Source organism: Pyrgilauda ruficollis, unplaced genomic scaffold (assembly GCF_017590135.1).
Source record: "Pyrgilauda ruficollis isolate IOZ18807 unplaced genomic scaffold, ASM1759013v1 scaffold4, whole genome shotgun sequence".
NCBI lineage: Eukaryota > Metazoa > Chordata > Aves > Passeriformes > Passeridae > Pyrgilauda > Pyrgilauda ruficollis.
The window spans coordinates 11,779,442-11,796,813 of NW_024525489.1; the positions used below are offsets into that span (position 1 = coordinate 11,779,442).

At 45.3% G+C, this 17,372-nt stretch overlaps 1 protein-coding gene across 1 annotated transcript in view; it reads left to right on the plus strand.

Annotated features, from left to right (window-relative positions):
* Window positions 1-17,372, plus strand: part of MDGA1 (MAM domain containing glycosylphosphatidylinositol anchor 1) — a 138,750-nt gene that overhangs the window by 76,047 nt on the left and 45,331 nt on the right. The window contains exon 9 of the mRNA XM_041477151.1: window positions 15,732-16,001. Within this exon, the coding sequence (XP_041333085.1) occupies window positions 15,732-16,001 (270 nt within the window). The remainder of the gene's footprint in view (window positions 1-15,731; window positions 16,002-17,372) is intronic.

A 17,372-nucleotide genomic window follows, 5' to 3' on the forward strand; every position in this document is an offset into this window, starting at 1 on the left:
GATCCTTTTCCCCCAGCCTCTTTTCCAGAGAGAGCTATATGGTGCTATGGCATTGTGCCTGTGCCTTTGCTTTTCTGTCAGGATTTTTGGGCTGTGAACCATGTCATGCAGTACCTATGACCGTGCAGGAGCAGAATCCCATGCTACTCTTCACCTGCTCTCTGGATTCTGGCATTGGAGCAGAGCTATTTCCTCAAGCCCAGGAGGACTGGAGGATTGTGGCAGGCATGTGGAAGCAATGCACAGAATAGTGGTGCCACTTTTGAGGAGGGGACTTATGCAGGGAAGCCCCTGAGAGATTCCTGATATGAACAGAAGCCCCAGTAGAAAACTGAGCATCCTGGTTGTGTTTTGAATTAGCTGTGACCATCCTGACCCCGAGCTCTGGAATAGCACTAATTACATTCACCCCTACAGGGAAAATGTTTAAATGAGAATTAAATTTCAGAGGTGCTCAGGCTTCTCTACATCCCAGGGAGTCTCCCTGTTTCCAGTTCTGTGCTAGGATACTTTACAGGGAGGCTGAGGGCTCCGTTTACAGGGAAGCTGAGATCATAGAACTTTTAGGAGCTTTCTGTGGAGCTGCTCAGTGACTAGTTTTGGGCTTTTCCACTTGGGCCAGTTTCTGAGCAAGAAACTGTTTTTTCTTTGAAGCCAGGAAATAGTGTTTTCTCAATAAGCAGAAATCATATTTCCAACATTCACCCCTTTCACCCTATTTCACTTCATATAGTTCCTGATTTCCATTCTTCTTTGCATCTCTATTGCAAACACAAATAAGCACAAGTGTGCACATACTCCTTCCTTATGTCAGCTGTTATTTCTGATTCAAATATAATTGGCCTCCATTACTTGAGGTAGAACAGTTGGTTTTCTTTCATGATCCCAGTAATGAACCTGCAAATCCATCATTGGTCCCAGGAATTGACAGACATGCTACATTTCTTATTTGAATGCCTACCTGTTGTATTTTGTTTAATTTTGGAGTCCTTGTTTCTAGGGTCACGTGGTCACAGGAAACCATGGAAACATTTGTTACTGTTGACTGGGAAGAAGCTGACTTCTGAGACTGTTCATTTAGAACCATAAGATTGGAAAGGACCTTCAAGATCACCTCTGGTCTAATACCACCATGGCCACAAACCATATCACGAAGTGCCACATCCAATTATTTTTTGAACACTTTCAGGGATGGTGAATCCACCACTTCTTTGGGTAGCCTATTCCAATCTTGACCACCCTTTAGGTGAAGAAATTTTTCCTAATATGCAACCCAAACCTCCCCTGACACAACCTGAGGCTGTTTCCTCTTGTCCTATCACTACATGCCTGGAGAAGAGACTGACCCTCATGTTGCCACAGCCTCCTTTCAGATAATTGTAGGGCAATAGGATCTCCCCTGAGCCTTCTTGTCTCCAGATTGGACAACCCCAGCTCTCTCAGTCACTCCTTGGAGGATTTATGTCCTGGACCCTTCACCAGCTCTGTTGCCCTTTTTGGACACTCTCCAGCACCTCAATGTCCTTCTTGCAGTGAGGGGCCCAGAACTGAGCACTGGATTCAAGGTGAGGCCTCACCTGTGCCGAGTACAGGGGGCAATCCCTGTCCTGGTCCTGGTGGCCACACTACTGCTGGTCCAGGCCAGGATGCCATCGGCCTTCCTGGCCCCCTGGGCGGACACTGGCTCATGTTCAGTTGCTGTCAGTCCCAGGTCCTTCCCTGCTGGGCAGCTTTCCAGCCACTCTGCCCCAGCCTGTGGTGCTGCAGGGGGTTGTTGTGACCCAAGGGCAGGACCCGGAACTTCACGTTGTTGACCCTCCTGCAGTTGGTCTCAGCCCATTGATCCAACCTGTCCAGATCCCTCTGCAGGGCTTTCCTGTGCTCCAGCAGATTGATACTCCAACCCAAACTGGTGTGTCTGCAAACTGACTGAGGTGCCCCCAGTCCTCTCATCCAGATAATTGATAAAGATTAAACAGAGCTGTCTTCAACACTGAGCACTGGGGAACACCACTTGTGATTGGGGTTTTTTTTTATTTCCATTCCTGGAAATGCAGGCTTTCCAGCCCCAGTATCCCTGGACCTGTAGGCATTTTTTTTCTTTGAACCCTACCACTGATTACAGCTTTGGAGAGAGCCTAAGGTCACCAGTACCATGGGTGACACAGATTAAGAAAGATCAATGTTGGTGCAGTGTTGTGCTCTACTTGGCATGCCTTTTCCAGTCCCAGTATCCCTGCAGCTGTAGCCTTCACGGTTCCCTGAACCCTAAACCTACTGCTAGACCAAAATGGCAATTTGGGATTGAGACTGAGATCTCAAATTCTACAGGTAGCCCAGACTGGAAAGTGGTGGAAGGAAAAATAAGATTCTTGATCTGTTGTGACCTGCTCTCACAGGTGATGAAACCAGTGCTGCAAATCTCATGCAAATATGCTAGAACTCTGGGGCAAATTCGGCCAAGCATTTCACAGGAGGAATTGTTGGCAGTGCCAAACTAATAGAGGTTCCCAACAGTGGCTGTGCTTGAGGTCAAGAGAGGAATGAGTGACAGTAGCATTTGCACTGAACAGGGATTTTCCTTACAAAGTGCTGATGGCAAGGAGATACTCCGCTGTCCTAATCACAAGCTAGAATACAGTATCTAATAACTGAATGCAATATAGATGAGCTTAATAGTGCTAAGTCTGCTGGGATTTTCTGAGCAGTTCATCGTTTATGCATAATACAGGCCCTTCAGCCAACATTCTGGTATACTGTAAAATAGAGAAATGGGGCTTGAGGGAAAGTGAGCAGCCCTCCATCTCAGGTGGGTTGCTGGAGAGACTATAGTACATCTAAAGGGATAAGAAAATGGCAGCAGTTGGCTCGATCAGAGGAAAACAGAGCAACTCAAAATTGGGTTTTGTGATTTGGAAATCTTTCTTTTCTGCTTTGGCTGCTAGTAATGAGGCTCTGCAAAAGTCCAAACTTATGCATGGAAGTGGCTAAGTTTTCATACTAATTCACTTTCTAGGAACCAACTTACACATATAAATGAAAAAATGCAAATGAAACTATTTTAAAGAAAGGAGGAAAGAGCTGGGTTTTGTGTTGGGATTTTTTTGGGAAAAATAAGCTTTAGGGAAGCTTATGTGCTCCAATCTGCTTATCCAAAATGCCGTGACTCCAGCTTCCCAATCACTATGAGAAAACAAGAGCTCTTTGAATCTCTTTCTAACCATTTTGTGCTGTTTGTCTGGACAGGAGACTTATTTATATGCCAATCATAGTCCTTATCACTGATGGAGCTGAGGAACAAGGAGAGTATACCTTTGTGCATCTAAATTTGGATTATTTGTACATTTTCAGTGCAGCATCTCCTCACACCCTGAAGTGACAGAGAATTCAGGGTGTGTTGCTCAGTAAGTTGTTTCAATGTTTTTTTACTCTCATGGTTCTGTTGTCATCACTTAATCTAAGCCTGTCTCATTTCAGTTTCCAGCTACAAGCTCTTTTTATGCCTTTGTCTTCTCACATAACGAGCTATTTGTTATCAGCAGTCTCTTCCTCATGTAGTCTCAGACACCAGAACAAGTAATCTCTCAGCCTTTTCAGTATGCAATCCAGAAAGAGTCTCTTTAGCCACTCACCACAAGGCATGTTTTCCAGCCCTATATTTTTATAGCCCTCTTTTCATTTTTTTCTCAACATCATTCTGTCAGCATGGCCATATGTATTAAACAGGCTTTCAAAAATGATCTCACCAGTGCAGATGTGATGCCCATCTCACAATATGCTTAGTGAGCTTTGGCTTAATCATCCAAGGATTTGGACATATTTGGACCACAGAATTAAGCTGAAAGCTGATGTTAATAGGTTACATTAACTCAGGCTCCTCTTGGAGTCATTGTCTCTTTCCTTGCAAGAGTCACGCATTCTTTCCTCAACAGTTTTCTTTCAAGAACCTTTACATTATAACCTTTAAAGGTCCCTACCACCCCAAATTTTCTATGGATCTGCAAATGTCCAGGACAAATTGAATGAAGTTCCCAGAAGACTATTCCATCAGGCAAGCTGAATTGTCCTGCAAGAGGTACTTCTTTAGTTTGTCGTTTACTGCTATGTGTTTTGTATCTTCTCAAAATGTTGGTTCTCATATTGACACAGGGGTCTAGGGATGGTGATTGTCAGTTATCACTGCCTTTGTGTGGGAGGGAAGGAAGCACAGCCCAAGCCACATGCCACACATGTGCCAAAGTGTGCACCCAGCCACACCAGCTGCAAACAGATGTGAGGTCATTCAGACACTGAAGGTGGTGGTTATGTGTGATGTTGGCTACACAGCCTGAACAGGGTGCTTTATAATTTATATATATATATATATATATAATTGATATATACTTTAGCTCTGCCAAGCTGCTCTCTGGATCTCTGACCTTGATGGAGATGTGAATTAGCATTGGTTTAAGAGGTTCATGTGGGTTCTTCCTAGAGATGTCTTCCTAGAACAGGCGTTCCCTCTCACTAGAGAGATCCCAATGGTGCGTGCAGCCATTTAAAATTTCTTTTTGAACTTTTTCAGTTAATGTGTTTTTAATCTGCTTAATGTGGGCTGCATTTGAGTAGTATTACATCTTCAATTAGTCTGTCGTGTGGAAGCAAGCCAGGTTCTTTCCAAAGCCTGAGGATGTTATGACAAGAGAGTTACTTTTCTTGTTGCTTTCTCAAACACTACCCGGTTTGTCTGCCAAGACCCATAAAACTATATTAATCATCATTCATTTTTAACTTGGAAGGTTGCATTCCACATTCATCTTCCACGAGGTTTTTTATGGAATCATTGAGGAATAAAAAGGTTTATTGCTGTTTGTTCTGGGGTTTCATCTGCTTAGGTTGACCCAAGGATTTGGTTTGTACCTCCATAGGCAGTGCTTGCATGGAGGGTACAGAATAATTTTATCTCCTCTGGTGTTCACGAGGTGCTATCACAAACTTCCCCTGAATGGCCCAGCTGGATGAAGTTTTCCCTTTTCTACAGAAAAGATCCCTTTTCTACAGAAAGTAGATATTTTACTACTTTTTGTGTAATTTTTAAGATTTTTATGATCCGTTATTAGTCTGCCATTTTTGCACTGATGAATTCAGATCAGGATACATAGACCTAGCCAGAGTCTTACAAACAGACATAGGTTGTCTTTCTAACATCTCTGGCTTGTATCACAGATTTAGCCACAAATATTTCCAGATTTAAGTCCACGCAGGTTCTTTCCAAAACTTAGAATTATATTTTCTTCCTGCCCACTACAGTGGGATGTCTCAGCAAACGTTGCTGAAACTGGATTAAAATGTCCTTTTTACCTGGGATAGCTGATTTTGGGAGGCATTATTATTTATTATGGAGAGGGCAGAAGGAGCAGGTTGTTGTATAGCAGTGTGTGCTGGTGCAACCCCTCAGAATGATTGCTGATGGATTGGATCAGGCCAGGATCAACTTTCAGCTCTTGATGCAGTGGGTCAGAATGAGAAGGTAACAGCCTTAACTTTTGTGTCCCAGGAGAGTTGAAAATGAGAATACTGAAAACTTATGGAACTAACTTCAGGTGTTTATGTGTTGGACCAAAATCCAAGAATTGGAAGAAGAAATAGTATGTCCTTCCCACTTGTCCTGCATATCACCTTGGCTGCAGCTGAAGCTCTCCTCAGCCAACGCAAAGAAGTGTCTGTAGGAGATAGGCAAGTGACCACATTGCAGGGATGCTACTCTTCCAAAGAGTTCCTGCTGTACTGGCCCAGTTTGAGGTTAGTCATGGAAAATCGAATGTCAGATCAGATTTATCCTGTGAATGAGACTGTTAATAGACTTCGCTCTCCTGATCCAAGTCCAGAGGAGATGAGACTGAGCCGATAGCCAGATGGGGAGGTTGAGGAGCAGGCTGCTGTCCTTGAATGGTTGCCAGTTCTCTCACTGGCCTCCTTTCTGTGCCTTCTGCTGCAGAAGAGACCCTGAGCCCAGAAAAGTGATTTGTGGGAGTCCACAGCATCTGTGAGTGTCACAGGTAAAAGTGGTCTCCCTCATGCAGGGAAAGACAGGGGCTACAGGACTGCACCTGCTTCAGCAGCAGGGCTGATGTGCCTTGGGAAACACGGAGCCTGCATTGACAGAAGACAGGAGGTTTCCAATGCAGGAGTAAGTCCTCTACATCTTGAGTCCATATCATTCTCTGAGGTGGGTGATATCACCCTGCCAGATCCTCTGCTGTCTCCAAAGGCAGGCAGCATCTTTTGGCATAAAGTGCAGGGAGATGATTCTCTGTGACCAGCAGTCTGTTGAAGATACGTTCATGAAAAGCTATGACATTATTAATAGGACAGATAAAATATTTTTTTAGTAGTTAATTAACAGAGGAGGACTTGGGCAAAGGTCCTTATGGATGTCACACATTTTAAATGCGTGCAGGTAATCGTGTGAAGGATGGAGGGGAAAAACAGGATGTACAGATGGCAGAGATTGTGGCTGTTTGGCACCTGGCTTTTTGAAGCCAGTCACTGTTCTGAAAGGACTCAGCCATTTCATCTGAAGACCTTCTGAACCCATCCTCATTTTTCCATCCTTTGCCCATGATTGATTTTATCTACCTTGATTCATCTGAAAATGATGATGACAATGATGAAGCGGTAACCATCCAGAGAATGACAGTAAAAATGCTTACAGTAAAAAATGTTCTTGCCTCTCTTTTCTCTATGCTATATATACCGATCCCATGTTTTTAAATTGCATGCATTTCTTGAGTCCCTGTATGCATTGCCCCCCTTGTTACATTAATTCTTATGGGAAAAATTGCTTTGATATCTGTTGACCTCAGCTGTTTCATCTATGAGCCTGAGCGTTTGCCATAAATCTTTTAGTTTAAGCATCCTTTCAGCCTCTTTCTGAACAGTTACGTTTTCATTGTCGTCATCTTCCTCAGATGAATCAAGACCAATCAAGGGTGAAGGATGGAAAAATGGGGTAATGATGGCAGTTAGTAGAGCAGGATATTAAGCAACTGGCAGCAGAACTCTGAGGTAGCAGATAGCGAAGTGATGGAGAACTGAGCATGGCTCTATGCAGAATTCTTTATCCTTGGTCCAAATTCCCTGCTAGGCCTGAAGAAGAAGCTGAGGAACAGCCTGTTTTGTGTGGGGAAGATTGTCTTCTTTCCACTGTGTAGATGAATGGTGAACCACTGTATTAACTCTTCCTGGTCTAGCTTTGCCCCATGCATCCCTTCTGTTTGTTACTGTGAACAAAGATTTCAAAGTGAACATATTAAGGAGTGCTGGTTAGTATTTGATTATATTAATTGCTTTGAATGGCCTTCCTTCCCCTACTGAGCTCTTTCTGACTTGGATCTCTCTCCTTTCCAACTCTGGTCCCACCTCACCAACATTACAGCGGGTCTGATTTTTTAATCAATGTTTCTGATTCTGGCTGTGCTGCCTCTCACTTTGCCTGCCTGTTTGGAAAGCAGCTGTGGAGGGATTGTCTTGTGGTCCCAGTTTAGTTTTCAAAGTGAAAACAGAAGGTGAGGTAATACTGTGGTCCAGCTGTGAGCAGAAGCCTCTGATCCCCTGCAGCCCTGACAATAACTGCATTTCTAAAGCTGGGCCTTTTCTCTATTTTGACAGGATTGCAGTCCTCAGAGGTACTTTTCTCCTGCAGCCTCCCTGCTTTTACATTTCAGTTCTTTTATTAAAGGGGTGTAAATATATGGAAGAAATTGAATTGTTATGGTAGCTGGCAACGGAACAGGAGCTATTGGATTGATGCTTGGAATCAGCAGGCACCTCTGCCCAGTTGCTCCTCTGGCTGGGGGTGCTCTCACCTCCAGGGGATAAGAGGGAATTCAGACAATTCCTTTTAGGAGGCAGCTGCGTTCTCTGGACATGAGCCCTGGTGGTGGCACTAGTTGGACATATCCTGGAGTCCAGAGATTTCTCGGAGTGTTTGCTATGGGGAATGTGCAGGCTGGTGCCTGTTTTCCTGCCCAGGTGAGCTCTGTTGTGGCACGCAGCAGTTGGAGCACAGGAGGTGTCTCCTGTCCAAGAGCAGGATACGCTATCCAGGTTTCAGGTGTGTGTTACACTCTGCTTACTGATCAACTTACCAAACAAGGTGCACTGAGAGTTCATGAGAGGTTTATAGGGAAGGGGGGCATTGGCCACATCAATGCACTTGCTTCACTCTGCATTCATTCCACCTAGCAGAGCTGGGAGGGATGGCATCACCTTAAGCTCCCTGTGCAGGTGTAGGACAGAGGCTCGTAAGCCAGCTAGGAATTCCTGCCATCTGAATCATCCTCTGGAGATGTCCCTCTCATTTAATAGCCTTGGAGGGAGGTGGCATTCCTAAGATGAGTGTTTCAATGAAAACAAAATGTGATAAATTTGGGCTTTAACGTCCTGCTTCAGCTAGCACCAGGTTTGCTGGTTTCAGTTTGGTCAAACTTGGGGAGGGGAGGTTATCAGTCCTTTCCCAGTTGTTCCAAATCTTTCTCAGGAATGTAGAGGGCCTATACTAGAATGATGAACTTCATATATTAGCTGTTTTCCCTCTATTTTCCCTTCTTTACACCCTGGGGATAGTACAGAGTTGATTACTAGGACATGAAAACACCTGTGGGGAGGACTAGCAATAGGCTTAAACTGCAGCAAGGGAATTATGTTAGATTGTAAGAAAAATTACTGATACACTCTGAAATAAGAGGAAAGATGTGGATTCTTTGCTTTGGAAAAAACCTCATTTATTCTTTCTTGTGGGGTTGATTTTGGTTTTTTTTTCTTTTCCTTACTTTGCACTGGCAATGAGTTACTTTATTCCCAGAACTGCCCAGCTGAGTAGCTCACCTATGAATTATTGAATGGTAAGATAACTGTTTCTCTGCCAAAAGTTAATGCATATAGGATGCTTTTGGGGAAAGAATATAATTGGTTGACTGTTCATGAATGTTTGCATCTAAACTATTTATATGCTGTTGGGAGTGGCATGTCACTGCCAGCCCAATTTGTTAAACAGACGCATGTAATAACAGATGCATGGCTATGAGGTGACACCTTGTTATCTTGTGGAAGACAAGCAGAACCTGAGCGAAGCGTTGGTGGTCTGACACTGCTGCACACGGGAGGGCTCCCCTCTTGTGGGTATGTGCGTGGGCAGGAGAGTGAAGGCTGGGCAGATCCACCCTGGCCGTCATGCTGCTTCACCATGTTATAATTAGCAAACTTGGTTGTAAGCTACAGAAAATAATTTCATGTTAGTCTGTGGAAAAAACAAATCTAAGTTTGGGGTAATGCTGTTGGTCTGGCAGTACTTGAAGGTATTCATTTTGAAATGTCCATTCTCATCCTCTATATTTCTCCAGTGAACAGCTTGGCTGATTGGGTGGTGTACGGGTGGGGGAAGGCTTAGCGGCATGCATTTCACATATAAATGTGTGCTTTCTGTACATGCAGCATCTTTTTCTACTTATCTTTTTCAGTTAGGAGAGTGTACTGTTTTAAAACGAGACACTAGAAGGTAAGTGAGGCATGGGAATGAGGTGGCTTTACGCTGCAGAAGAATACTTGCCTTTGTAGCATCTTGTTAGTGGGAATTAATTGGGCAGTGAGTCTGAGTGGCATTCCAGCATGTCTGGGACAGATCTTTTTTTGAGGAGGCATCTCTGTGAGGCTAAAGGTCTGGAAATTCCCACCCAGGATGGACTTTCTCCAAAGCACTCTGTAAATTGAGCAAGGGGTCTCATGTATTAATCAGCACAGTTCATCATGCAGAAGAGGAAATCCTTTAGTAAATCCCTCTTTATTCATTGGTGAAGACTGGTTTGGTTAATTGGCTTGGAAAGTTCAGGGAAGAGGAAAGCAGAAAAGCTGGTAGTGAAGACATTTCATTTGCTCTTCTTTTAAAAGCAGTCAACTTTTCTTCTCTGAGCCCTGCTTCTCCAGACCCTGCACTCTTTTGTCTAGCAGAAAATTTACTCAAACAAATTTGTTTTCTTTGAAATAACAATATTTGCAACTTGGCTTTCAAGCACTATGCCAAAACAACACATTTTATCTCTTCATACATGGAGAGACTGAAGTGCAAAGGCAAAAGTCATATAAGATAAAAGAAACAGGCTGAGCAAGCCTTCCTGGATCTCCCTTTCTCTAACTACTCAATTATATATTAAACAAGCATATGAGACCGGGCTTGTATATATGGGTTGGGTATTTGTCTCCACATGGAAAATGGTTGATGCCTAATGTGTGTTCCTAGGGTGTGGAGTGCAAGTGCAGTTGCAAGGAACAGGAATTGCTCAGCTGTGATTTCTCAGCCTTGTGACAATAAAAGAGCTTCCCTCTTGTCCAGGTAGAGTGTTCTGGTCTCTCCTGGAGCTGAAACCATGGAGTTTTCTTTCTGCTGTGAGAAAAGGGTTGCAGTATCTTTGCTGTCTGTGATATCTTTATTACCCCAGGTTATGGGGCTGGGGGTTGAAAAAGGGAGGCATCCTTTGCTGAGGTTGCTTTGGTTGTCTAGAGAAGATTAGGGAAGACTGCATCCAGCAGTCTGCAAAAGAATACCTATAAGAAATTAAATGGATGCTAGATAGACTCATATAGGTCTCATAAGGTCCAAATAGCTGCCTGTGCTGATTTGCTTTCTAGAGAAAAATGACTTCCTGTTGTCATTAGCTTCTTTGGATTACGAGACACAGCTAAGGATTGTAAGTAACCACTGTGTGCAGTCTTTCATGCCAGGTTATCTGTGTGCTGTTTGCAACGTTAATCCTACAAATGGGTGGTCAGTTGGGTCTCACCAAGGGACATGGTGAAGACCAAAGTCAGGAGTCCCACTGGTGCTGTGATGCATGGCTAAGCTTTGAGGTAGTCAGTCGGTAGGGTGGGATGAGAGCTGCTGAAATTAAGCAGCTTTCTAATCTAGCACAGCTTGCTATTTTCATCACTTGTGTTACATACTGCACTGTCTAGATTTAAAAAAAAAATTAAAGACTGGCTCTGGAGGATAGAAGAGTGGGTGTTTCTCACAGACAAGGAAGACTGGCCTAAGAGTGGAAGGACCAGGACATGGGTCCCAATATGGAAGGTATCATGAAGGTGAGGATAAAGGACTCCTGCACTGCTTTTGTCTGATCTCTGCATGTGTGACCTTGATTAGGGCATCTTTCTCTTCATGCCTCTCCTTTTCCCCAGGACATTGCTGTGCCGTGGTGCTCTTTGCAGCACAGGAAGTGTTGTGGGAAGTAAATTCCTATAGCAAAATAAGAATGTGGCAGCCCATGGCAGCCGCACACACTAGCGGTACAATGCTGGCAGCTCACCACCCACAGAGATGGCTGTTGTCAGCTGTACGTGGCTACATGGGGGACAAGGCTGCTTGTGAGTCAGAAAGCGGATTATGAGAGAGCTCCCTAGCTCTGACAACCTTTCCAAAACAAGCCAGCATTTGAGATTTGATCAGGTTATGCTATTCACTGTTACCAAACTGCAGTGGGGAAGCAGAATTTGCATGTGTCTTGCATAGTAGTGTTGTCCTGTGATGTCTAGAATGTTCAACCTTCTCAATTATTGTCTGAACAATTTCTGTGAGGTCTGTTCACTCAATGCTCCCATGTTCTGCAGATCCTGGTTTGTCTTTAAGCTTGTCACTGATTTCTGTGCATGAGTCCACTTCACCAGGAGCCCTTCTTTGTCTTTCATCCATACTGGATTGAGCAGCCTCATGACAACATTTCCAGTTTCTAATTTAAGGGAATTTTTTTTTCTATTTACCCCACGAGTAAAAAGCTTCCAAGTGCATCTCTGCTATCCTGGGATGGTCTGACTTCATCACTGGTGAAAGAAACATCTCTGCCTTCTGGAGGCATCTGAATTTGATGGGAACCTGCAGCAATCTGACAGCATTGCAAGGGCCAAGTATCCCTTGCTGAGCTATGCCCAAGCAGGACAACACAGTGACAGTGAAAGGAGAGACTGTGGTCTCTCCATTGAGCTCTTTGGCTCTTGTAAGGAAAAGCCCTGGTTTAGTTTTACCTTTTCTCAAGGCTAAAACTAAAAACCAAGCAGACCATAACTCTAAACTGTGAGAAGGCACTTCTCACTCACCTAGCAGGGATCAGCATTTCCATTCTGGTTATTTCCAGTAAAATGAAGAAGATAAGAGGTTCTTGGGACACAAAGCAACACTCCTTGGTGCTTGACATCTCGCTGTTGTACTTCCCTCCCTGCTGCCCTTCATCACTGTGAGCAGCATTAGCTTACCAGCCCTTCGGTGCAGAGCATCTGCTCTGGCTCACAGCGAGGAGCTGCCTGCAGCCCAGCTTTGCTTTAGGGTGCCTGGCACACTGGAGGAGGTTGCCTGTGTTTGGCTCATTGGAATTGCTCCTAACTAGCTAATTCTGCTGCAAAGGCAGACTAGCCCTGCCTGCAGCAGCAGCATCTTAACAAGGTTGGTGGAGGACCCTCGCTTCAACACTGCCTCTTTACCTCTTTCATCACTGCTGTTGCCAACAAGCTCTTCTAGAGTTAAGCTGTGTGCTGAGAGAGAACAGTAATTGTCTGTATTTGTTTGCTGTGCTTCTTGCCAGGGGATCCTGAAGTTCTCTATGTGCACAGAGAGTTTTTTTACCTTCTGGAAGCCTAGCAACTTGCTGCCTGCAATGTGGAGGCTGCTCAAAAGAGCACTTCTGATAAAGGTGCTGGATTTCAAGGGAGACACAGGAAGGCATTTGAGGAGCCTCTGGATGAGGACTCACCTTTGGAACTGGGCTAAAAACTTAAAAACATAGCAGCTTAGCAAGCTAGAATAGCCAAGTACAACTTCCTTATAGCCAGCAGAAATGCTGCTTCCCTGTGAGTGTAAGAAGCACCTTGAAAGTCATTATCCTTTTTGCAGCTCCCTAAAGGGGTCTGTGCAGGGCTCATATCACAGGTCTCTCCTCCAAAACAGCCCCTATGACTGGTGTGCTGGAGCTGTTCAGTTCCTAGTTCTGGGCAGTAGCAGCACCATCTCATTTAAACAAGCTTTCTTTTGCCTTTAAGCCAGAGAAAAAGAACAGAAACAGAAAAGGCTGTGTTGTTAGCGGTGAGGTGTTACGGCCTGAATCCCTGCCTTTGTGGTGAGTCTGCTTTTTGTGTTTAACCTCCTTGAACAAGTCTGAGCTCCCCAGTAGGCATTGGAGGCCAGAGCTGATGTCTGGCTCTGTAAGTGCTGTTGATCTTCCTTTGTTTTCATATCCATTGGGAACCTTGGGGAATAACTGGCCCCTGGTGTAGTTCTCTGTACTGTGTAGTGATGGGATAACCTGCTTCAGGTCTCTCTCCAGAAAACCCAGGAGCTCCAGGACTACCTAGAGCTCTAGGCAGAGTTAATACTCATTGGGTGTTTTCTAGTGCCGGAGAAAGAGGAGAAAATATAATCAATTTTTAATTGACAGACACTTTCAGACATTCCCTTTGCAAGATGGTAACATAGCCCTGGAGCCTGTCCCAGTGCAAATCAAGTAAATCCCATTTTCCAGCTGAAGAAGATTAAATATCTTCTGCATCCTTGGCTGCCCTGCTGTTCCAGTGACCTAAGGAAGCCTCTGGAGCATCCCAGCCCTGTTCCTCTGTGGTCCTTTACCAGTCCCAGACACTCCCACAGTGAGGTCCAGGAGGGCACTTTCCTTGCAGCACGTACTTGCAAGTGGCACTTTGTCCAGTTTAAGACCTTTTCCTCTGTCCCAACCCCATACCTGGCACAGTTAGATTCAGTGAGGGAAGCTGCTTCCAACCCTTCTCTCTCCTCCTCAGGAGACAGACTGCTCTGAGTACATCTGAAGGGGGTGGTTTTTTTTTTTTTTTTTTTTTTTTTTTGAGCCTTCTTTTTTCTCTTCTCTCTCCTTTTTCTCTTTCTTTTCCCTATATCACCAGCTGGCCTAGATTATAATGTGAGACCCCACTGGCTTCAATTAAGGATCAGATGTGACTGAAGAAATGGGATAGCAGCTAGGGATGGAGATGATACATGCATGGCACTAGGTCTAATCAAACAACTTCTCACATTATTCTCACTGTGAGGTGGGAGACGTGTGAGCCAAAGGCAAGTCAGCACTCGAAGCACTTGCAGAGACACATCCCCAGGAAAGCCATCCGTAATGAGCTGACCGTGCCACTCAGCACGGCAGCCTCAGCTCAGACAAGGGCTGCTTTTAATCCACCTCAGCACAGCAAAGGGCCCAAAGACTCAGAGTTGAGAAAAAGACACCTTGAAAACAATCAGCCACATCAAACAAAGGCTGCCAGGTGGAGGGGCTGACGGGGATGATTGTATGCAGGATATCCACAGATGCATTTGTGCCCCTCAGATGGGACACTGCATGCCCACCTGTGGGACAGTGCATGCAGCACCTTCATCTGTGGTGAAGGTAGAGATGTCACTAGTGTCACAGAGCTGTTGGGTCTTGGCGAGGTCAGGCTGTGGGAGGTGTGCTGAAGCTCTTTGCAGCATAGCTCAGTTCAGGGCAGCAGGGATGCAGAGTGACCCATGGTTGTTGGTGGACCTGTGTCTGTGGCGCTGCAGATGCTGCGTGTGGCGTGCTTTTGGGCCTGGCTGTGCTTGGCAACGCTATGGACCTTTAGAGGAGGCAGATGCTCTGTTGATCTGTAGGGCATAGAAACTGTGGAAGAGCACTTGCTTTGAACCTGGAGAAGGTCAGCTGTGATTGTGCTGAAGCTGCTATAAATCAGTTCTCCCTCTTACATTCAGGCTAACAGCTGTTTTGTGTTCAGGAAGCTTTTCTCATTTTAGATGGAGAGCTTCTGTTTATCCCCATGCTGTAATGTTTTAATTAAGAGTTTATTGCAACGTGTCTATCAGAGACAGTGGGGATTTAAGTCCTCTCTCATTGCATTAAAGAAGGAATAACCCAAACAGTACCAATTCAACTTTTTCCTTGCTGTGCCTCAACCATGCCCAAATCATGAGGTTCCCATAAATTTTTCAAGTGCTAAAGAACTGCAAAAGACTTAGTAGTCTCCCTTTGCTAAGGAGGTAAGCACACATCACCATTCCCATTCTCACACTGCTGGAAGAGAAGCTGACATGGATAGATGTGACTCACCTCCCAACATCAGGCAATTGTTGCTAGAGATAAAAATAGACCCAGAGTCCCTGTAGCCAGTCCGTGATGTGTTGTATTGATGTATTTGGGAGAGGCCCTCCAAAACTCCTTCAGGTCTGTGGGGAGAACCAGTGCAGATCCCTCCACCTAAACACAGTGTCCTTGATAATCCTGCCAAACACTGACAAGAAGAAATGACTGTTTGGGAACTTACCTGCCTGCTCAGGGGGAGTGCATTTTGTGCTGCATAACAGGACCAGTCATTCTGATTAGATCTGAGGATTGAATCTAAGCTGTGATAGAGCTGCTGGCATTGTACTTCTCACATGAGAGAGCAGAGCTTGGTAGCTTCTCCAAGCAGTGCTCAGTGTGGGATGAGTGCTTGCTAAAGGTTATCCCTACCTCATAAGTGGGAGATAGGTAGAATGTGGCCCCAGCCCAGTCAGAAGGGAATGTCAGACGACTGTTGCTTTTGGTGTGATGGATCCTGGCTCCAGCCCCTTGGAAATCATAGGTACCTGTCTTGTCAGAGGTGGTTGGGGTGACCGTGCTGGGTGAGGCAGCTGCTCCCTGATGGCATCCCTGTCTGTTGCTCTGTTGGGTCTCCAGTCCCCCCCGTGGTGGAGCCAGCCTTCCAGGACGTACGGCAGGGCATGGGGCACAGCGTCACCCTGCGCTGCACCATGCTCAAGGGCAGCCCCATGAAGGTGGCCACCTCCGTCTGGCGCTTCAACGGGAGCCTCCTGGCGCAGCCCCTGGCAGAGCAGCAGGACTACTCAGAGCTCAAGGTGGACAGCGTCAGCCGGGAGACCAGCGGGAGCTACGAGTGCAGCATTTCCAATGACGTGGGGGTCTCCGCCTGCCTCTTCCAGGTGTCTGGTAAGTCACAGAATGCACATCGGAACAAGCTGTTGGATGGGGTCATGGGAAGCTTGCTCCTCATAAACTGGTGCCACTACAGTGCCTCTATTGCTTCCTCTGTGCCCAGCATTTTGTTCAGGAGGAATAATTTGCCATAAGCCAGCAGGGAGATCTGTCTCCATCATTCAGGCAGATGGACCTGGAACAGCTAAGTGCTAGTGCCTGTTAGATTTTAGCAATGTTTGACTGCTTACAGGACTTAAACTCAAGGCCACAATCAGCTTTGAAGCTTGGACAACCTGTATCATCGATAAGTATTGAGCAAGGGGAATTGAAAAGATCTGTACGTCCCTCCAACACTCCAGGCTCCAAACTATCTGATTTCCTCTTTAAAAGCAAACAAACAAAGAAACAAAAACTGTATTATGTATTCCTGTGCCTTCTCTATGACTCCTGTCTGTCTGTGTCTCACAGTGCCTTCTACAAAAAACAGGAGCTGGGAGTGGTTGCTAGTACACAATGGATTTGCTGCTCGCAGTTTTCTTTGAATCCATCATCCACTGTAACAAGCCTCCTCTGCAGCACCTGCAACTGCATAGAGGGATGGCAGACTTATAGCATCTAAAACTGCACATCTGACCTGGCCTCTCCAGCTGATCATTAAATTTGCTTTTCCCATGACCCTAGAACTGACTTGGGCACAATTTTCTACAAGAGCTCTCCCATGAAGTTGCCTTAATAAGTAATAAATTCAGTCCAAATACTCAGGTTTGAGTCCAGGACCAATTTATAATACTTTTCAAGCCTGGGTTGAAAAAAATGAGAGTGATTAACATCCAGAGAGGCCTGATTTTGAAGCAGGCCTTTCCTAGGGTTTGGGAAAGCACAGGTATGCTGTGACTCTGTGATGCTTACAGAAATGGCAGAACTAAAACTACTTTATTATTTGCATCCCTTTTCAGGACCTTGCTCTCACCCCTTGAGATTTCCTGGCATTTGTCTCGCAGCAAATTTTGCTTGAAAGCTTTGGCCCTCTCTACCCTTTTCATATGCTTGTAACTCTCACATCACTAAGTGACAGCAAACCATATCTCTCTATGAGCCATCACAGAACACTGCATCCCTGTCAAGCCTGGGAATGCTCCCAGGAGCTCGCTGGTGGCAGCAACAAATACGTATTGGCACCTAGTGTGCCATGCTGTGCCTGAGATAAGATCCCCTCAGCAGAAAGCAGGATTCGTTCCTGGAGAGCTGGAGAGCACTGATCAGGAAAGCAGCAAGCCTTTATTTTTCCTGCATCCCTTCTCCTTTTCCATGACATTGATTGTAGCTGTTCAGCTCCAGACATCTCTGCCTGTGTCCTGGACAGTTACAAATTAATTAGATCTT